Source organism: Clytia hemisphaerica, unplaced genomic scaffold, assembly GCF_902728285.1.
Source record: "Clytia hemisphaerica strain Z4C2 unplaced genomic scaffold, Clytia hemisphaerica genome assembly, whole genome shotgun sequence".
Classification (NCBI taxonomy): Eukaryota; Metazoa; Cnidaria; class Hydrozoa; order Leptothecata; family Clytiidae; genus Clytia; species Clytia hemisphaerica.
Genome location: NW_027104383.1, coordinates 637,642 through 660,995, shown reverse-complemented (window position 1 = coordinate 660,995; position 23,354 = coordinate 637,642). Strand labels below are relative to the sequence as shown.

At 35.0% G+C, this 23,354-nt stretch overlaps 1 protein-coding gene across 1 annotated transcript; it reads right to left on the bottom strand.

Moving 5' to 3' along the window:
* Positions 1 to 644: 644 nt before the first annotated feature.
* On the bottom strand, positions 645 to 23,297 carry LOC136819273 (minor histocompatibility antigen H13-like). Its single transcript, XM_067075503.1, has 7 exons — positions 23,079 to 23,297; positions 2,914 to 3,012; positions 2,369 to 2,697; positions 2,053 to 2,165; positions 1,787 to 1,870; positions 1,397 to 1,622; positions 645 to 1,085 (listed from the first exon to the last, which is right to left on the bottom strand). The coding sequence occupies exons 1-7, from the start codon at positions 23,262 to 23,264 to the stop codon at positions 995 to 997; spliced, it is 1,128 nt and encodes a 375-aa protein (XP_066931604.1). The 5' UTR covers positions 23,265 to 23,297; the 3' UTR covers positions 645 to 994.
* Positions 23,298 to 23,354: the final 57 nt, after the last annotated feature.

Here is a 23,354-nt window from a genome sequence, read left to right as displayed (position 1 = left end):
GTAAGCATCTATCAGCCTTTTCGTGTGCTTATGAAAAAAACATGTATTGTATTAAAAGTGGTTAGCTATAATACAGGGTGTTCCGAAATTAATTTAAAGAACTCAAAATAAATTAACTGCAGCGGCATTTTCCAAAGTTTTCCGGTCGATATTTTAAAGGTTTTGTTTTTAAATAACAGTTACTCGAGTTGCTTTCTCATCAATTTTAATTTACAAGCTTTTGATATTGAATTGGCACGGATGTGGGGCAAGATTGGTCAGAAAGAGGAAAAGAAAAACATTTTTTGCTTAAAGACACTGTCCTGTTATGAAACATCGACATCAGTATCGATATGTATCTGATATGGAACGGGAACACTTATGTAGAAAATGAAAGTTGATTGTGTTTCTGTTGCATTGTAACCATTTAAGGAAGCTTTGATTGTACTTTGATTAGTTTTAAACCTTCTACAGTCTAGCCTTTCTTTTGAATTTCTAATTTCAAATTGGGTTTGATTTGTGTGTCACCATTCTTGCGTTCGGAATATTTTGTCTTTTCAAAAGATGACTTTGAGCTTGCTCCACAAATATATTAATAAGATGCAGGTCCAAAAATTTCGGGAAAAATTTCCATGGGGTAGAAAATTAAACTGATATGAAAGATATAAACACAGGCATGCACCCAATGTTTTTTTTCCGAAAGAAAAGAATAAATATAACACTATCATTAGTTTAAAAAAATATTCAAAAATTTCAAGTAAAACTTCCCATTAAATACGAGAAGGGACTGCGGAGTACCAAATATCAACTATAAAACTCTGGATTGTCTCAAAATGTGAATTCAAGACCCTGAAGTGAGTAAGTTTTGGATAAAATGAAGTAAAAATATACCTTTTTCCCGCGATAATGTAATATTATCAGACAATACTATATCTAGTTAAATAAAAAATTCTTCACTATAAGATAAAATGTTGATGTATAAATTTGATGGTAAGGTTTTTTTCCGTTTTGTTTCTTAATCATCTTTTTTAGAAGTTTCTTCTGTTTCTTCTTCTTTCTTCTTGGAATCTCCTGTTGCCAGCATTTCTTCTGGGTGATCCTCATATCTGAAAGAATAATTGATATTAAGGGAGGGAAAACTTGACATTTAAAGCAGACGTGTTTAAATCAAAAACATCCATCTGGTTCGCTTTTTATAAAAAAAGACACAGTATCTCAAATATGATTTCTTTGTCGCTAAAAGTTTCGTCTCTCTTATTATCTTTTGACCATTACATATATCTAACAAGAGAAAAATATTATTACAAAAACTTTACTTCTTGGGAGAGATATTTGAAATCTATATGATATATTTTCCACGTAGTAGCCACTAATCATAATACCAGTACAGTTTACTCCAAGAAATCATTACACTTACTTGAAAAGTTCTGATATTTCTCCTCTTACAAGAGCACATAGAAGAGCACTACCAAGACAAGCAGGTACAAGATATAACAAAGCAGGTTGAGCAGATTTGAAGACGTGTAAGATGACAACAGTCAAGACCAATCCCAAGAAGTAAGCAATGAAACTGGAGTAGAAATATGCACGGCTTCCAGTGCCTTTACTGTTATCGAATCGTAACAATAGTGCGACAAAAATACCTGCAAGAATGATAATAAATTTATAGCTATTTGAATTATGAGGGTTAATCAATAGATCGGAAAGTGACATCCTACGAACAGTAGGAATTGATGAAATGTTGAATTTAAATGGAAATGAAAATAGACTGACTATATCTTTAGCAACCATTGATATAATAACTAACCTGGGATGACAATATCTCCTAAACCAAGCATAGCGAAATTCTTTCCCCAGACACCATGTTCCAAGAAATCCATAGGGAAGATAACTAAAGGTTGAAGAAAAATTTGTTTTCTGATGTAGTATAATATCAGTACTTATATTGATTAGTGTTTCTTCAAATGAACGCAAAAAGGTCAGTTAAACCGAGTGTACACAAGTAAGAAAAATATTTTCAAACATCAACAAAAGCCGCAATACATATCTAATATAACAAATGATCCAACAAACCTTTGATGGGAGCCTCAAATGAAGTGGCGACAGTGACCATGACATCAGTTCCAAAAACCCAGAAGATGTCATAGAAAAATAATCCTCCAAGAAGAATACATCCGATTGGAAAGCTATGGATCAATATAAATTATTAAAAGGATTTAATAACATGGCAAGCTTATAAAAATATCTTGGGATGTACATAATGTATACAAATGGTTACAAAAATCTAAACAAAATCCTTAATACAAGATTACTGATGACATAATTTCCTAACACATAAAGATTTAAAAAATGAACAATATTCAACATGCAATAAAAAGTAGAATCAAACCTGTTTAAATGTAAAGCTTCTACACCAGTTAAAGAGAATGACAAACCAAAGATGTTATTTGCAATCCAATGTTTCTTTACAAGATACCATACTCCAATAACAGCTGCTAACCCAAGATCAACCAGATCGATCCGGTCAAATTTGAAATCAATTAAACTTTCTTTTTTATCTTCATTGCCCTCGATAAGAACTAAGTGATAATTTGCATTTGGGAATGAAGCTGGGATAAGAGGAGCAACAAATGGTCGCAGCAAGTTTGTGATGCAAACTACGCCAATGATGAAGAAATATACCGTCAACAACAAGTTGATATATTCTTTACTGAACAACTGAAACAGAAAATTACTCTATTAAAATACTACGGACTACAAACAAAATATCTCAACCTGAAGAAAGTAGTAGAATCTTTTAAATTATTTCATAAAGTAAACATTAAATATTCTTCCCATTAACATTGACTCTAACTTTAAATGCCAAGCTACTGACTGACATTGAAAAGATTTCATCCAGATTTTTACAGTATGACGTCAAGTATAAAAGATTACCTTGAAAAATACATATAAACCAAAAAGTGCTCCACTAGCAATTAGGGGGAACATTGCAGCATCTTTTTTACTCATTGACTCAATCTTCTCACCAGATTCCTTAAAAAATCAGAATGATAGTGTTATTGTTCTTTGTGTCAGACTTAGACAGCTAATGCATGGCTTCACTCCCTAGTCCAAAATTTATTCATATCAAACTGGAGGCAGTATTCTGATAAAGTGCATCCTAATAAAACATGTACTAGAGCTGTACTAGGGCTAGATCCATTGTATTTCAAAAAGGCACAGTATACTGATGCAGAATTTTTTTCTAGCAATGCTAAATTGTAGGTTACATTTTCTGTAAAAATTTTTCTGTTTTGGCCCTTTATATATACCACAAGTCATTTTGTGGTTTAGAGATGCTGACTAAATCGATCAGGCCAGCCAAGGTGCAGTACGTAGTGCTTATAAGTCCCAATAAGAACGAAATGCATATGCTGCTGTGCCACCCAAATCTCCTGAGTGAATATAGTCAGACAGAAATTCTTATTTCTTCACACATATATGAAAACTTGTGTTCACAATATCCAAGGGTAAAAGCATGCTTGACCTAGAGGGACTTTTTGCTTACAAGAAAGACTAGATTGCTAGTAGTGACATCAAAGTGAAAAAAAAACAGCACATGCCCAGCACCCGTTTTTGCTCAAGTCCCCTAGGCCATAACTTTTAGGGATCACTTGCTTATCAATTTCTGGTCAAGAATGAAACACCATAATGACTGTCATTGACAGACTGTTGCCTGGCCCTATAGCTTTAAAAACCTGCCAGTTGAAAATACATTATATATCTTATTACTTTCACTTTTTACCCTTAATTATTTTAAGATCTAAAGATTGTCAAGTACTGTGACCAAATTTTGACGAGTAGTAGATATGGATAATTGGAAATGACTTGTATAATTTTGACTAATTGTGTTTGGCTAAAAACATGTTGTGACCAATCGTGTTGTCTGATTTGACTGAAATTTGTTCCTAAAGCCTAGTTTGTCAAAAAAAAAAAAAGAATTGACTAGTAAAATCAATAGTATAATTTTGTTTGTCTTTGGTCAGTTTTTTTTTAATTTGGTATGCAGTGAATTGGCTTTACAAATCAAATAAAAATCAAAAAGAGATGAAAAAAGTTTCATTTTCAAAACCAAAAAAAAAATTCTGTTTTCAGAATTTGACTGCACCTAACACACATGAATATATAAAAAATAATAGTCTGAGAAATCCTTTTAATTACACGCTTAACTTCTGAGATCCAACAGTATAGACTTGAACTCGTGCATCAAAATTACAGGGTTCGGAGTGCGAGCCAATTTTACTTTCATTTTCAGTGGTTTCATTTTCCATTTTAGGCCAACATTTTAACAACGAGGTACTCTTACACAGGGGTTTGTGCAATAAACAAACATAAAGTTTTTCAAATCTCCTATTTCAATTAAACCAATAAAAAAAGAAACTTTTCCATGTTTCACTTTTTTGCACCATTTCGTCAAAATTAAAATATTTAAGATTTAAAGATTTTCTTTCATTCAATGGTTTTTTACGGCACTTTGTTGACAATCTAACTCTTGCATCAAATTCCCGCTTTCTTAGGCAAATGGAAGATGAGAAAAAGCCTAAGCTTTAGGATCACAGACTGTAACAAATATTTGAAGGGTGAGATTTTACAGCCGCCCTTTATGCAAGGCACTGAGAGGCCACAGGTGTCAAAAAAGGGCTGTGTGAAATGCAGCAATTTTATTGGTGGAAATTTGATAACAGTCCGCAGAGGAGCACCAGGAAGCAATCAGTGGAAGAGACCACTTTCGTTTTTGTTGCAGTTTTCAATATAAACTTTTCACAGGTTGTCTGCACATATTATGTTGCTCTCCCGGCGAGTGCGCACCATAGTATCTACTATAGCTTTGTGTGATGTTGGCATACCCTTGTCAACTAATTCCTGCTAATTCCACCATAGCAACTATGGTCTGCAAAGTAGTTACGAGTGGTTAAACAGCTTGTTCAGGAGAAGTTCCGTGAGTGGTCCTAAATCTGACAGCCCTGCCTAAATCCGATGGGGTCTTTCAAAGATACAAACTAAAATAAAAACAAACCTTTCGCTGTGACGCAATGAAGATACCAAAGTGTCAACTAAACTGAGAAATTTGATACACTGAACCAATTGAACCAAATAACAATAATTGCATTTATACAAAACATAATTTCTTATTACAAAATTGTCCGAATTGTTAACGTTAAACACGAGCAACAGATTCAGAATACAGAATAGAGGTAATTATTTTTGCAACTCACACGTTCTTGATCACATTAATTGACATCTTGACATTATAGTCATATTGTTAGATATTTTGTTTCGAGAGTTCTTGCAATAGTTTATTGTTCTACTTGGAGAGGGAATGTTTGTAAACATAGAATTTTTTTTCATAACAGTTATTTGGGGGGTCGGATTTAGCTTAGGCAGGGCTGTCGGATTTAGGACCACTCACCAGTTAGTCACACTAGGAAACAAAGCTTTCAGAAAAAACAACATTAGTCATCTACAGGATGTATTTGCAGCAACAAGGATGAGAGTTACCTGGACCTGAATCAAGTTAGCAAGACAATTATAGTTAAAATTTGAAAGTTTGCAGCGTGCAGTAGCCAAAATCAACCAACCAAAATTTGTCATTCAATTCCCGAGACAGCACTTTGATTTTTAAGGCCTTGTTTATACGCTACAAAGTAAAAACAATTCCACACATGTAAGGGGACCCTTCCATATTCATTTGACAACGCAAAACGTCAAATTGACGTTATCCTCTGAACCCCCCCACCCCCCCCACAGAAAACGTCAAGCAATGTACTGATGTATACCAAAAGTTGTAGCCATTTTTCATCAAAGTTTTCCCGTTCCGTCACAAAGTCTGTACTTGGTTGTACCCGTGCGTGTATGTGTTCTTTTAACTAATGACTTTTATTTTAAAAAGAAATTAAAAGCTTCACTTGGCGCTAGGTCCGTTCCGTGCTTTAGGCGTACCACCTTCTTTGCCAACTTGTGCGATGTGGTTCGCTCAATGCTCAACCGCGCAAACAATGAAAATATGATGTAATGATATCATAGCGCGAACCAATGGGATTATGCGAGCAGCAAATTTTCATGTATTTCATACACGAATATGTTTTCGAAAGCTTATAAAGTGTAGTGTGGTTGGTGGTTACAAGTATCTGCGATTTTCACAAGAAGGTATACCTTTGATTTCTTATAACGTCAAACCTAACTTTTGAAAACCCCCCCACCCCCTCATAACGTCAATTTGACGTTTTGCGTTGTCAAATGAATATGGTCAGTGTTTGAGGTCCAGCAAAATTTCCGGGAAATACCCTATCCGGCAGTGCAAGGATCTAGGTGGGTTCCGTCTCCCCTGTAGATCTTTTTCTTGGGAAGTTTATCTTCAAATAGACCTTTTTTTAAAGAGGCAGCCATGTTGAATAATTATGTACTCCAGCCAGTCAGGACCTCATTTCACTTTATCGATATTACGCAAACGGCAGTTTGCGCTAAATTATTTTGGTTTCACTTTCGATTTCAAGCAAAGGTCTTAGCAACAAGGCGCGCGTACATAGTAACGGGGCTGGGTAGAAAAATCTAAACATAGAATTCAAAAAAAATACCGATCATCGTATAGAGCACTAAAAAATACCCCCTTTCTATGTTTAGTTTGTTCTACCTTGGATTATAACTGAAAAAATCTTCAAATAACCTTTGCCCGCTATCAGCCCGCACGGTAATCTTTGCCCGCTCCAATTCTTAGATAATGAATAAGAGAGGTGCGCTTAGCTAAGCCGTGCTCGCGGGCGATAAATTTATGTTTACTTTTCTTGTATATTTTAGTGGTATTTATCCAATGAAAAGGATGTTGACATAATATGCACGACACTGACAAAATATGCACGGCATTGATTATGACATGATTAAATATGTCAATATCGATTCAACGCCCGTTAAAGAAAATAATTTATAAATAGTTCTTTTTATCGTAAAATTTAGAAATACGAGCAAAAAAGAGTCAAATTTAATATTTGTTTCCTATCTAGATTATATTAGCGTTAGAATACGGTAAATTTTCACGAAAAATATTTTGCGATGACGGTACGCCCAATCGCGCCCACGGGAAAGTTCCAATTTTTAATTATCGGGAAATCGGGGAAACCGGTTCACCACGTGGATAAAAAACGTACGGAATGAAACCTGATAGCAGGTTTTCAACCAGATTTATTCAGATAAAGCTATAAGAGGTTCATTACTTGTGGATTTTAAAACCTACATAAGCAAAAACGAAAGTTGTTGTGAAGGAAAGAGTAAACGCAAGACAGAAGGTTTGGTTGTGTTGATCAGGTATGTTTTTATTCTATCCGAACAGGACCCTGCCGACGCACCGGACTTAACGAACACCGGACACGCGAAAGTCCGGTGTAAAATGAGGATTCTTTTTACCACCGGACAATCTCTACACCGGACATGCCCAGTCCGGTGTGTCCGGTGTGCGTTATTTTTTTTAGCCTTTCGCGGTCACACTTACCTTGGTATTACTCCCGATAATCATTGATAAATCGATCTTAGTATGTTAGAGAACGGAGAACTCTACTGAGCAAGTCTGAGCATGTCTGTATTTTATCAAAACATTTCCGAAAGAAAGCACCAGGAGCGCTGCAGCAAAAATGTCAGTTTTTGTTACAAATTAGAAGGAAGAAAAAAGACTGAATGTAATGAAGGTGGAGCTTGTAAATTTACAAATATGGTTTCAGTAGGTGCTAAAATGAATGTAAAGAAGTCTGGTTATGACTTCTAACTTTTATGATTTGATAAGGACCAGAAAAGTCTGTCATTTCACATTTCTTTTCGAGGGGGGAGATAATAATAAATAACGATGAAAGACAATGAAAGTTTATACCTCTTCCTTTTGTTGATGAAAGTAACCCAAGTTGACAGTATTGAGTCGACCCCTGCTGCCTGTACATATTTATTTATTAGAATTAGGCTTATTTTCTGCATGACACCATTGTGTTATGTTTTGAACACACAATTTTTTACCTTGCATTTACTAAGTAGAGGTGAAAGTTTCCAAAAAATCCAAAATAAATCGGAAAAATTAGATTTCCTCTTTCTTTCTTTATCTTTTGCCATCTTTACTCCATTTTTCTGGGGATACTACAAAAAATTTTGTGGTTACTATAGACTACACTCAGTCAGGAGTTCTATCCTAATTAAGCATATTTTTTTCGATCGCACGGACTTTCTTAATTAGGATTATCCCTTTGTTTTTCAATCCTAATTAAGAATATATATCGAATTTCCAGTTTTTTTCCAAAACCTGGAGAGCTTTATTTGACTGACTTTATACTTATATCATCTGACAAGGATTTTCTCTTTTCCATAGCCACAAAATTGATAAAAATAAATCTGAAAAATTAATGGACGACCAAAATAATGATCACGATAAAAACAGTGCCAAGGTTAGTATTTTTACTGTCCTCTTGTTGTAAGAGGGATATCTAATTAGAGTAAGGTAAAAACTGTTAGTCGATGTGAGCAGATCAATATTTTTCTATTGATGAATATTATTTCAAATCAAAATCGAATCGTATTTTGATTCCTTACCTGGTCAAAGCTGGATGTTCTATAGTATCCTTATTTTGTCTATTTTTTCTTTTAAACATTAGAAAAAACCTGGTAGACCCTCGCTGAAGACCTTGCTTGAACAAGAACAAGAGAAAAACTTACGCAATCCTAAAAGAAAATGTGTAACATCATTTTTCACATCAAATAAGAAGATTCCTAAGCCATTAACCACAAGTGAAGAGAACAATGAAGCTCCAGATAACGAAACACCTTGTGTTCGTCAAGAAACATATTATGATGATACAATAAAGAAACTTAAACAAGAAAATGATAATCTTCGATTTGAGGCTATGCATTTAAAGAGGAAGGAAAAAGAAGAATTTGATGAATTGAATGGAAAGATATCTATGTTGGAAAAGGAGAAGGCAGAATGCTCCGAATATGCTGAAAGCTTACAAGCATCTTTGGACACTCAAAAAACCATGCTCCAGAATGTCTTGAGTACTGACTTGGTTGTTGATGTCCTAAGTTCGAATCTTTCTGCCATGCAAAAGTCCTTAATATCTACTATGCTGCAGAACTCTGGCCGGAAAAATAAATTGTTTGCAGAGTTGGAAAAGGACTTTTGGATCGATGTTTTCAACAATTGCTCACATCGTGTGTTCAACAGAATATCGGAAGCATTAGGTGGCCCTTGGAGATCGACAGTTGAGCAATGGCAAGGCAAAAAAGAAAGAAATGTTTATGATCTTTCATGGGGTAAGTCTTAAAACATTGACATATAAGATTGACATTTAAAATAGTCTGGCAAAACAAGTTTTTTGTTTAAATAGGAAAAAGCGGCTAGTTCGAAACACGGGGCACGGGGTAAGGGTCACGGGGCATACAAATTACAGACCGGAAAAAATATAACGATATCATGACGTATAATTCATAACACGTACTACATAACACAGATAATAGTACTATACTAGTATAGTATGTCTGAAACAATTATATACAAATAGTATTATCATATCATGAAAATCTTTAAATAATATGTCACCCACAAATTTTGACAAAATGATATTGAATGACAAAAATATTGTTAAAATCATGAAATATAAGGCCTCTGAACCAATTTACAGCAAAATATTTTTTCATACACAATAGGATGTTAATCATATGACTGGATATAGATTGGCATGTTTAAAAACGATTAAATGCTGCAAGATAGTGGTTTTAGAGATATGAGTATAATTACGTCATTTTTATTTATTAAAAATTTATAATGGTAGGTGGAAAATATTGACGCATTTATAAATTACCATCATTTTTACGTTATTATTTTCTGGTCTGTATTGTACACGGCGCAAACTTCGAAAGCACGTGGTTAGATTTTGACGTTTCAAACAGTCATACGTGGATAAAACACCTTCAAATTGATTTTTTCGATAATTTTTAGCATTTTTAAAACAATTTCTGTTCGAGTTACTTTAATCAGAGCTGCCCCATGCCCCGTGACCCGGACCCGTGCTGTGACCCGTGTTTTGAACTAGCCAAGGAAAAAGCGTAAGGGGGCAAAAAATCTTGAAATTTCAAACTCATTTCTACCCAATACCACTTACACCATTCACAAGCTCTTGGAAAAGTAGTATACATGATTTATGTACTGAATCAAATTTGCCTTTGGATATGTTGTTCTCCATCATATTGGGGTTCCATGCATTGACACTAAAAACTTCAAAGCAATCTTAGAGAAGAGAAGGCAAAGAAATTGATATTCCTATGTCTTAAAATTGTTAAAATCTTGACTACTCTCTGGTCTCATAGTTGCCCCCGGCTAATTATTTTTCAAAAGTTTTCCACCCAAGACATTCTTTTCTCAACACCCTGGCAATTAATTCCAAAAGAAAAATCCAGCATGTATGTTAACTTTGGTCAATATCCAACATTATTCATCATTTAATGTATCCTTTTTTAGTTAAATAATGACTTTCATGAGTTTATTTTGCTGTATTTGACAGCTGTTATACTTGTCTTTTTAATTTTTACATTTTTTTTTGAGATGGTACTAATTTAATTTCTACCCATATTTTCAGCTGTTGTTGAGAGATCGTGCAGACACATATCTGGAAAATCAGAAAAATGTATACACCCGCTTGTCGATCCCATTGAAACAGAAAATATACCCTGGCATCAAGGTCTCATAATATTAGAAGAGATAGGCTTTTTCGGAAACATGATGATAGATGAGACAGCTACAAAATCATCTGTTCAATTCCATGAACATGAGAACTGTTTATATGGGTATTCTGCAATGCCTAGGTTCATCGTCATTAGAAATGTATCAGAAACATTTGATGTCATTGAATATCTCAAGGATTTTGCTATTCAATCTGATAGTAAAACAAGGAAACCAGTTTGTGGTGTCGTCAAAGTTGAAAACCTAAAAGACACTTATTTCATTGGATATGCTCAGTTGCATACATATCAAGATTGGAGAAAGGCTCTATCAATCGAAGATGAGCTCTACAAAATACAAATTTTAGAATCTCTTCCAAAAGTCTCGCCCGATAATGATATAGCACAAAATATTGATGTTATAGTTGCAGAAAGTGATGCTCTAAAAAGACCACTGTCAACCTATGTTTATTCCATAATCATATCAAATTGTTGTATCAACCTACCAGTCCAAGAAACTGCTGTTGTTAGTACCAATAACCGTTATCTACAACATCAAGATCACCAATTGCTATCATACAATATTCTCAAAATGTGTAATTACTTCAAAATACCCATCATTCAAATTGTTGCAGATGGAGATTCCCGTTTTAGACGACAAATGCTAACCATCACAGGGTATTCTCCAAAAACAAATATCCTGCCGTCAAAGTGTAACCCACTTTCAACCAGTCACCAAATTGTTGAAGATGCAAAACTATATGGCTGGAAGGTTCGATTCCCAACGTCATTTGAAGTAGCACACTATGTCTACACAGCAAGTGAAATGGTCAGAAACCCAATTTCAAAACATCTTCCCTCCACCCCAACACAACCTTTTGCTGATGATAAAAATGTGAGTATCAGTTTTTATCTTGGTATTCTTTGTCTTTCAGACATCTTCAATATGTCTGCCCCAATTATTGGAGGTCTTCCAAGATGTGCCACTCAAGACCAGATGCATTGGACGCGCAAGGTCACAAAATCATCTACACTTTCAACTAAACCTTTACGATTTGGTAACTACCCAGTTGTATTCCAGTCAATTTGTGATGTCTACTCAATGGGGTCAAAATTTGGCTTGTTAAAAACCGATATTGAAGTGCATAACAAGACTGACCAAGAGTCTGCTGAAAGGCTTATATCGAATGAATGCCTCAGTGGACTGCAAACCTTACATTGGGGTAAAGGAACTATGTTTTTTATTTTCCTCGCAAAGAAAGGGTTTGAAGCTTGGTGGAATCCTGATCTCACTATGGTTGAAAGAATCGCTGATTGTTACTTTGTGTGTAAAGTTATGCATTTGTGGAGAGAATGGATAACTCTATCAAAGTTGAATCTCAAGTCGTGCTTCATTACAATGGAACTTTATCGAGATACTGTTGTTCTTTGTTCTTCTTTGGTACATCTTGCCATCACTTTCAAGCTGTTCAACCCAAATCTCCCGTTCATGGGTTGGAAATGGTCTGAGTATCCTGTTGAACGCCACTACAGCTCAGTGCGGTAAAGATATGTTTTTTTTATCAGAGATTTTGCATAGTTTGAACCCCCTTAATCACACTTTCCATAGAATGGTTTATAGAGGGGATGAAACATAATGCCAAAAAAATCAATTGAAAATGCAGGAAATTCCAAGTTTAAGTTGTGGTTATGGCTCAGTATTTCCAAAGATGACAATACCTGTACATAATGACAATTCAAACATATGAATGAAAGTTGCATAACTTTCTTTTCAAATCTTTAGAATTAGCCTTTTTAGCCTCTTATCAAATTTTGTCCTATTGTGTCTCATAGTTTTTTTTTATGTTACAAAATACGGAGAAAATTAGGGCTGGTTAAAAAAATGGGGATAGGTTCATAGAGAAAAATAAAAAATATAAAAGGGGAGTTCAGACCTGTTCAGACTCCTATCCCTTCCACTAAGTACTTTAATTAATCCTTCACATCAACACCATTGAATTCTTCAACAGAAATCATGTTACACTTCCTACACATTAATCAATAATCAGTTATGTTTTCAATCAAATCTTCTGAAAGGATGATTACTGTCCGGTCCCTAATAACCATCCCCTGCTAATTAATTTTTTTGAAAATTTTCCACCCAGGGTCCCCCGAATTGCAGTTGTTCTTGTATGGTAGCAATAGGATGATATATTACAGCTGTTTTGTATTTTAGCTTTCAATTTGGTAATGATGACGAATTTACTCCTATGGAATACTTGGATCGTACATCAAAGATAACTGCCCAACAAAACGTTGAAATCAGAGGTATTTCCAGGAAAGTTTTTTTTGTGGGACTCTGGTCTGGTGTTTTGTGTTTCCATGCGCACCAAATTTAAAATTTTGACCTTCGTTGAACATTGTTTGCAATAGTAATTGAAAATTTAAGGTTTTACCTTAGATCTTTCACAGATCAAAGTCTCTTTAGACCTGATGAGTAAATTTAGCCAAATTATCTATATTACCTTTTATTTAAGGAAACATTTCAAATAGACGCAATCGTCAAAAGCCTAGCTGCTGGAAGCATCCAAAAGAACCATCAAAGTCCAGTCATCCCAAACTCTTCAGTCACGACTGGAGCCTGAAAGATTTGTTAAGAGTTTTAGAGATTGTGGATCGTGAAATTGTTGCCGATTTTAAGATTCTGGGAATGGATGATTTGTTGAAAGACAATCCATTGTATCAGGTATCTATGCATTCATTATTAAATCTCGTAAATTGATTAATCCCTTACACTTTCATTTCATTGTGGTTAATAGACTGATAGTGTTTTAAAACTAGTCGACTCTTACCCAGATAATTAAGTTCGGGGAATCTATAAACTGAGTTTTCTACTTCTTATTTGTAGATTAAATCATCAGAGGATAGAATGAAAGGATTCAAGATTAAGGATACAGGATCTGCAATCACTGATATCACTTTTGTTGGATGTTTTCGACAAAACTATGCAATGGTTCCAGTGAATAATATCGAAAACCGCTTAATCAACAAAAGCAAGGTACCATGTCAAAAGCATTGAAATAAAATATTTTGATCCTTAAAATGCAAAGACATTCTGTTGCATTCTCTAAAAGTTGAGGTTCCAAAATTTTCTCAAACAAATCCAAAATTTTCTACATTTTTCCCAAAAACGTACTCTACCAGGGACTGATTTTTGTATTTTCATGTTTTTGAGACCCTGTGAAAAAAGTACCCTGAATGGGATTCTATGTGAAAAAAGGTACCCTGACCAGTGCTTAAGTATACCCCCTCCCCCGGGCTTAGAGAGCAGTCTGAATTAGCCTTATTCCAAAGAACAAGGGCATAAGTTCATAAATTTTTACAACTAATGAAATGACGTCACAATACTTAACTCAACTGACTAATTATGGAACCTGTTAGAACATTCAACTTTTGATTTTTTTTGTATTTTCAGGTTCTCCACGTTTTTGCTGATGGTAAGATTATGACGGCTAGCAAATATGTAACGGTGGTAAAACAAAGGGGCAAAGGAAAGGTCAGTGGAACAAGGAACACAAAGAGATTCTGGCAAGATGAAGCTGAAAATAAGATGGACGTGATTTTAAGTCCCGGTGATTTCTTCTATTCAAAAACTTATGGTGTCATTGAGGTATTGCAACTCTGTCGAAACAAAACGTTTATCAATGTTACAGACAATTTAACGAATGTGAGATTCATTGGTGTGCCTTATCGTCAACGAAATGGACAGATTCACTATGCCACTCCTGATTTCACGTTCAATTATTATTCACCACTAACAGATTTATTTTTAAAAAAGGTGAGTCTGAAAGTTCTCGTTTTCTGTTGTTTTTAGGGTCATTAACTGATAAGAAAATTTTAATCCTTGCTAGAAAATCGTATAACTGAGCCTGAATTTTTAGTTCATATGCTTAAACTAGTTTTAGTTTTTTTTTGCAAATAAATGATGTTGATTTTTTAGATCGAATGCAAGAACATCTCCTATGACGGCAATGAAAAAATTGTAGAGATCAAAGACGAAATTCCTCCAGGTATTAAGCCATCAGATAACATTGACATGGAAGAAGCTGACGACGAAAGGTACTGCTTTTGCAGAGAACCTGGTTGGTATGTTGCTGGTGGTTTTATTGCATGCACACAACCTTCATGCAAAATTGAATGGTTTCACATGAAATGTGTCGGGTTAAATCCAAAAAGAACAGCTCCTGAAAATTGGGTTTGTCCCAGATGCAAGGATATGGACCATTACTGCTTTTGTGGGAAGCTGAGTAAGACTTCAATTGTTATACCTTTTTGTGCACAATTAAAGTAAAGGCCACAATGTCGCAAAAAAGCTTTCCAGTGTGCAAAAGCTTGTTAAATGGGATTTTATGATTGAATATTGTTCCTTATATAATAGAAGATCAAAATTTGAGAGGCCAATGAAACAAAAGATTTTAAATTTCGACAATTTTCGATTTTTTGACGACGTCACCATTTATGGTGACGTCACCGAGCCTTATTTCCTTAATATTTCCTGATGTGTTTGTATTTTCAGATATAGGTTATGACCTTTTTTTGAATCTTAGTTTCATGCTCTATCGATTGGTACAAAAATTTTGGAGAGTTTGTTTTTGTTGCCATGGTAAACAATGACGTCACGTCACGTGGCAACAAGTGATCGCCAAGGCCACCTTTCAAATTTTGATCTTCTATGTATAATGGACAATATTCAATCATAAGATCCCTTTTAACAAGCTTCTACACATGGGAAGACATAGTGGCCCCTACTATTACATTTAATAGGATGCACCTCTGAAGAAAATTCAGCTTTTATTTGTCACTTTTAGGTCGTATTGAACAAAGGTTAAGATCTTACTCTCGAGATAATAGCATTTTTTGAAATACTACTAGCAAGGAATATTATTGACATATAATTTTTTTTAGAATCCTTCAACAATATTATGGAATGTGCTCGACAGGAAGATTGCATTATTCGTTTCTTCCATTTAAAATGTACTAAAATGAAGTCGCTACCACGGGGAGAATGGCTTTGTGCAGAGTGTAAAGAAAATATCGAAGATAACTCGTCGTCGATCTGTTTCTGTGACCAGAAAGCAAATCTAGATTCTCTAGTCAGATGTGCCAACGCTTCTTGTCATATCAAACTCTTTCACGAATGCTGTATCGGTGAAGAAATCAACCATGAAAATTGGACTTGCATCGATTGTACTGGTTGAATTTAACTAGCAATACACTCGGATACTTAATAGCCGCCCCCCACCCCCCGCTAATTAATTTTTCGAAAATTTTCCACCAAGGACATTCTTATTCCAACCCCCCCGCTTATTAATTTTTGGGAAAATGTTTTTGAAAGTTCCCTTTTTTGTCCTAATTCAGCTGCATTAGCCTCCTTTTCAAAAATTTTCCACCCAGAACATTTTCATTCCACCCCCCCCCCGCTTATTAAGTTCGGAGATTTTTTCCAATTAGGTACCCGAGAGTATACATTTTATTTTTTAGAGGACTTTTTTTTAAATTGTATGAGAGCCTTTTTTGTTGATCTTTTTTCACTCTATTTTATAAGCATAGTGTTTTTTTTTTGTTTTTTTTTAAAGGGTGAAGTCTTCATAACACATTTCGTATTTTTAATGTGTACCCTCTTAAAATTCCTATGGGTCTTTATTTTTTTTATTAGAATATCTTAATTTTGGCTAAACCTGGGTGTGCTTATTTTTTCAGAACTTCTTTAGCCTAAAATATTTTTATTGACTTTCTTCAGATAAAAAGATAATTGCTTTGAAAAGTTTTGAGTATTAAAATTATTGACGTTATTGATGTTAAAATTATTGATGTTCTTGAAATCAAATCAAGAAAAAAAGATAATTGCTTAGTTTTTGGCTTCAAAATCAAGTAAATTTATTGTTATGAAGGTTGGGTGTGAAGAAAAGATGAGTCCATAGTGGGCAACACCCCTCCAACCCCCACCTGAAAAAGGTCACCCCCACCTACATAGGGTTACCCCCACCTGAAATCTCATATCAGCCCAACCCCCACCTTTTTCAGCAACCTCGCCTGTAGAAAGGGGCTACACCATACTCCAACTCATATGCGCAAAACGGCGCAATCAAATCACACCTTCGAATTTGGAGGTCTTGTTCCTTTTAGGAACACTAAAGATCCCAGTTAAAAGTCCTGAGGACTACAAACTGGAAAGGAAAAGACTGGAGAAAAAATGAACTCTTTTTAACCTTCAGAACTTATGACAGTCATTTGTTTATATTTTTATCTAGTATAGTATGTGGAAAGTTGAAAAAGACAAAAAAGTACAAAATCAAACGAAGTTAAATACAGAAAACTTGACAACCCCCACCTGAAAAATGTTACCCCCACCTACATAGGGTTACCCCCACCTGAAATTTCTCATCAACCCAACCCCCACCTATTTTTAAAAATCTGAAAATCCTCAACCCCCCCCCCTGAATCCAGGGGGGGTGCCCACTATGATGAGGTATTTACATCTACACATATTGAATGAAGATTTAAAAGATTTTGTAAGCATATTTCGTCATGACAATTTTCAGGCTAGCTGTTCTTACTACGTTCTTAAAGTTTTGCCAAATTTCAGTCTTAAGAAATCATCGATTTCAGCCTGAAATGTTTCTAAGATGTTTATTAAGTTTATCGTTCCCAGCCTTATGTTATGTTAAAAATGAGGAGAGTAAGTTCTTAATTTCAGCCTGATCATGTTTCTTAAAAGTGTGTTTCTTTAAAAAAACGTGTATTTTAACCCATTTTCAGCATTCAGAGCCAGCGACCTAACTAGATTAATAATATTTAATACTAAGTATTAAATGAGCGAAGATTTGTTTCAGAAGGTCAAATTGACAAAAGGTATTTCAGTGGAGAATTTCTTTTATCCAGGCCAAAGATAAAAAAGTAAAAGAGGCTTATTTACAAATATAAAAATAAAGAACTAAGAACTAACTTACAAATAAAAAACTAATGACTAAACTGCGCATTTTGCGTTGTGTTTTTCCAATCTACCCTTCCTTTGAAATTTTTGGTTGCATTTAGAGCATTTGAATTTATATTCTTTGTTGTGGACAGTTTTGACGTGGTTTCGCATTCGATAACCAACCGCAAACCCCTTTTTGCACAACTTACAACGGTACGGTAAATCTTCGTCTTTGGTATGTTTTGAAAGTTTGTGGCGATCGAAGTCGGCTTTGTCTCGGAAGTATTTGTTGCAGCATTTCAATTCTGCTTTCTTATTTTCCTCCCTTCGTTTGTTGGCTTCCTTAACAACGTCGACCTTCTCTTTATTGGGGGGAGGTTCGTCATCTCCCGATTCGATATAAATGGCATCGCCCTGGAAGTGTAAATACTAGAATTAAGTAGGCGAAAAGATCGGACCTTTCACATTTCAAAATGGGATAAAACCTTCTTCTCTTTATTTCAATTACATTTAAGGTGGGAGTCACATGAAGCTTTGAGATTTGGTGAAAAAATTATCGATTTCGAGATTTTGCGCGTTTCATGACCCTATACCCTTTCTGAACCCACCTTGAAAATTTTAAGGCCGTAGCATTTATATTTCCTGAGATATAAGGTTTTTTCTAGACCCTGATCTGAAGTATTTTCCTTAGCAACGAAAAATCATACCCGTTGCTAGAGCCCAACTTCTTTATCGCTGATCTAAACATAGGATCATGACATACCAAACGAAAGATCTACCGCCTTTTTTCCGCGGGATTTCCTAATATGACGTAATTAAAGATGGTAACCAAAAAAGTAATATTTTTAAAAAACACAAAAATTTGTAGGCTGTCAGCAGTGTTTTTGACTATGAAAGCTGTTTTAATTTGGAAATGTTGGACTGACTGATGACATTTTTAGCTCTTTAATGTCATTCTTCCCAACTAAGGAAGCTTGAGCTAGGTGAAACCAAAGACTTGATTCCCAAACTCAACGTTTCTGATGAACACCGAAAAACCTCGAAGAACAAATTTTAATGGACCGAAGGCATATTTAATGATGTATCTATTCAAAGATCCAAGTGTTAAAGATATTGAAAGCCTGGAGGCTGGTTAACAATTGTGTGTGATGAATTATGAAGGTCTGGGACACCCTCTGGATTATTACATTCACGAGGAGAAATTGTGCATGGCGTGATGTCCAACGTCCAAGTGGATTCTTGTATTACTACAGATAAACTTAAATTAACCTTAACTGACAGATGCAGTGAGGAAAATATACTAGGGATGATCTATTACATTGAAAATGTGGTTTTTGTTGTGAAAACACATTAAAATTGACTTAAATCGATGTTGACGTGGAGTTTGGCGCAAAATTTAAGGATTGGCGCGCATCACGTGAAAGTGATAATTTGGAATTTCTGGACTATTTTGGTATTTCAGAGCCCTTTCTAAAGTATATAAAGTAGTACTTTATTCCATTTTAGTCAAACACAGAAAGAATTTTGTAAAACGGTTGATTTATTACAGAGAAATAGAGATATATATCTCACTTCTGACTTTACGGACCATTTTCTCAAAATAGGTTTCAGGGGGTTTTCGCACACCTTGGCAACGTTTTTTCAGGATTGGAAAGAGCTATGATCATGAAATTTTCAGGAGTTGCTCCGTATATGGTTTGCTATGGAATGAATGGAGTAGATTTTTGAAAAAATCACTTTTAAATTTCAAAACTCGAAAAAACTTAAATTTTCCATTTCTTGGGTTCCAGACCCCCTGGAATGAAATTTTGAAAAAAATTTCCATTCATTCCACAGCTTATCCAATTACTAGCAACCTCCAAAAAAAATTTTTGGAATAGCTTTCATAGATTTTTCTAAAAGGTTGCCATAGTATTTTGATAGTGCATTACCCCCTGGCTGATATTACCCCCGTCTTGGCTATTTTTAGAATTTTTTTTTGATTTTTCACATTCTCTATAGTTATATTACATTTCTGGAAAGTTTCATATAGAAATCTTTTCTGCTTCAAAAGATATGATGAAAAATGTAAAATTTCAATTTTCTCAATCCTTCATGTGACTCCCACCTTAAGAATTTAAGATTTACCTTTGTAGTTTAAACTTTAAAATGGTAAAATGACATTTATAATAAGAATTATTGATACCTTTTCTGGGTCTTGGTCTAATTGCGTTTCAGGGACCAGTTCTATCTCAGCGATTTTTTCTCCTTCGTCAAAAAGTGATTGGGTCTCCTGACTTGCGTTTGAGACGTACTGGCTGTCAACGAGGAATACCTCAATTTTATCTTGGGTGTCTTCGACAAAATTTTGTTGGTCCATCGTGGTTCTAAAATAAAAACAGATTACTGTATACAGTTTCTATATCTTTTATTAATTTCATTTACTCCTTAAATTTTTGTTTTTATAAATACAAACACCTAATTATTTCTATAGTTTATTAATTCAAAATTTAATAACGACAATTGGTACTTTCACATCTTTAAATGAAATGTTGTTTCATCGTAGACTTTATGACCCACTAGTTTTTCAAACAATCACTATTAGTCATTGTTGAGTAAAAGCCTTAACTTACTCCGTATTTCTTAAAACATTCAAACATTTTTCCTTACCTTGTCGGGTGACTTTGGTCAGAGAAAGACGCAGTGTTAATGAAGAAAAAAATTTCCTGCCATGTGATAGCATAAAAATAAACTCACCAAAAAGGAGACGACTATTCGAATTCGTAAAGATTCTCCTTTTATCATTTTTCATTTTTTTCTTTTGTGTCTTTGTTTTTGACGCCATAGATCAATTGTTCCATAGTTTCCCAGATTTTTCTTCTTTGTTTGTCCTGTCTGCTCTTTTTTTCTTAGTATCAGACAAAACACACCGATATAATTTTGTTGACTGTCTTGCTGTACATTTCAAGTAGTAGACTCCTTTTGTTTCAAAAGTTCAAATCAGACCAAATAGGCCAGCGTTTGCAGAAAAGAAAAAAATTGACGTCTACTAATAAAATAGCAGAAGAAAAAAATCTTCACCTCGTCGGAGAGTGTTAATTTGTGTTCAGAATAACAGCGATTTGTTTGAAAGAAAGACGTGGGAAATCAGCAAATCTTTTGCAATGGATCACGAAAAACATGTAGCTAAAACAACGAGCAGGGTGTTTTTTTTAAAATCTGTCGTAAGTCAGACAGACCATTATTACGACATTGTACGTTACAACCAATACCGAATCAAAAAGAAATGGCAGCGGCAGTCATATTTGGGTTTGAGTGCAACAGCAAATGGCTACCACGAGTTTCGATACAAACCAAGCGAGGAGGCAATATTGTTTTGTCGAAGAGAACCTCATAACATTTACGATTCGAATGCTGTGAAAATTTTTTCCCCTGCAGATGACGAAAATACTGAAGAAAGAGCTATCGGGATGATGCCTGCTTCCGTCTGCAGGATAGTTTCAAAGTACATAGACAGTGGGGAAATTCTAAATACAACTATTTTCTACACGGGGAAAATGAACCATGGTTTTGTTGAAGACTATGGCTTAGGGCCTAAACTGGTTTGTCTTTATTTTTTTGAATTTCAAAATTACGGAACAAGAAATGCCCTTGCAAATGAGTTGCTTCAATCTTTGAAATCAACAGAAGATATTGGATTCCCATAAGAATGCAGATGTGATTTTTTTTCAATATATGACTAATATTTTGTGATCAAGGGAACACAACATTCTTGCTTTTATTTATAAACTAGTTATGTATATTTAAATGAAGAAAAGCTGGAACTAAACAAACCAACATCTCTTAGAATGATTCGGTCTTCGTGGCCCAGCCAGCGAAAGCAACCTTCCTGCCTCTTTGTTATAATAAGGATTTTTCAGATTTAGTTATGATAATATTTTTAGTTGTATCAAGTCATTTCAAACTCAGTTCTTTCCGAAAACTTGTTCCTAGAAAAAAGAGAAATGCTACTATTTTCTTACAGTGGGAGAAAAGGAAAAATAACGCAAAAATGAATTGGGAAAAATATTGCAATTTGAGAAAATTTGGCGCATTTAGCTCTAAAGCTTTTTTTAATTTCGCTTAGCGAAGTATTACGATAGCGAGCCAGACGCAATGTAGTATTTTTATTGATTTTGAAGTACGTTCTCTATTTTTTGTAAAAAATAGAAGCGCGGCGGGTGGGGACGCTATTTTCAATCTAATTTAAATCTGTATCATTTTGTTGTTTGCATGAAAGAAAGGCGAATTCGAAAAAAATAAGGAAAATAACCTCAAGTGCGCAAATTAACAGCCGCTCGATCAGTGCTGCTGAAGCCCAGTGACGTGTGTGTCTGTTGTGTTAACGATGCTACCGTCCGTGTAAAACACGCTTTTTTTATAAGAATGGTGTTTTTCATTTCATCATGGATATTCTTAACTTTTTGGCGAAAATCGTACAAAAATATTCTTATAGTATTCTTAGGTTAAGATTGAAATTGGCAATCTACAAGTTAAAACGCATATTAAAAATGGCATTCTTAGCGCTGAAAGTTTAGAAATGAAAATGTATGTCCGATGTTTAAAAAAATTGCTTTTTCACGCCGGACGTGCACACGGAAAGCTTGGACCGATGTTGCTTGTCCGGTGTCAAGAGGTTTCGAAATTTAGATGTCCGGTGTTTTTTGACACCGGGAAAATACACCGGACAGAGATGTCCGGTGTTGAAAGTATCCCCTTTGCAACACCGGACATCCACACCGGACCGTCATGTCCGGTGTGGAAAAGGATACTTTTGCCACCGGACAAATACACCGGACAGTCCGGTGCGTCGGCAGGGTCCTATCCGAACTAATGTTAGAAAAGACCAAAGAGGTCCTGACTGACTCCAGCAGCATAAAAACAATGTCAATGATACAGCCATGCATAATTACTGTATCATGCATATTTAAAAAATTATGCACGGCTGTATCATTGTTTTTATGCTGGAGTACATAATTATTCAACATGGCTGCCTCTTTAAAAAAAGGTCTATTAGTTCTCAAGGTTGGCTTGGCTCAAATTTTAGGCAATTTCTCATAGTTTTTGAGAATTTTAATTTCATTAAAAAGCGCCGGGTTATTTTTCATGAATCCCTTGAGAAGTTTTGCAGCGCATTTTTTTGCTTGAGAGTCGGGTAAACAATATAGCGCTTTCGCAGCATTTATCTTTGATGCGCATTTCGGCGGGACGCTAATAAGTGTGGCTAACTGCTCACGGTTTTATCTATATAAACATTTTAAAGACCAGATAGTTGCTATGACAGAATTAGACAAGGTATGACGGCATTACACAAAGTTACCGTATTGCACACTTGCAGCACCTCTGGAGTTGAATATGCCCAAATACTAAAAATATAAATAAAATTAAAAAAATTATATACCTTTTGCTTTTTATTGAAAATGACGGATTTAAACGAACCAAACCAAATAGGAAGGAGTGCCATAAGTATAAGACTTGCATATGCAAGTAGCAACCCCTCAGGGGTGGCAGCAGCCCTGCCTGATAATGTTTTATTGGCTGCAGTCTCGTTCATCGTGGCATTTACCTCAGCCATTTGGTCCGCCATCTTGTTCCTTGTGTTTTGATTCTGATGTTTTTTTTTGAGCAGATGTACTTTCGATTTGCACAATCACCAATCAAACGGTATAAATTATTT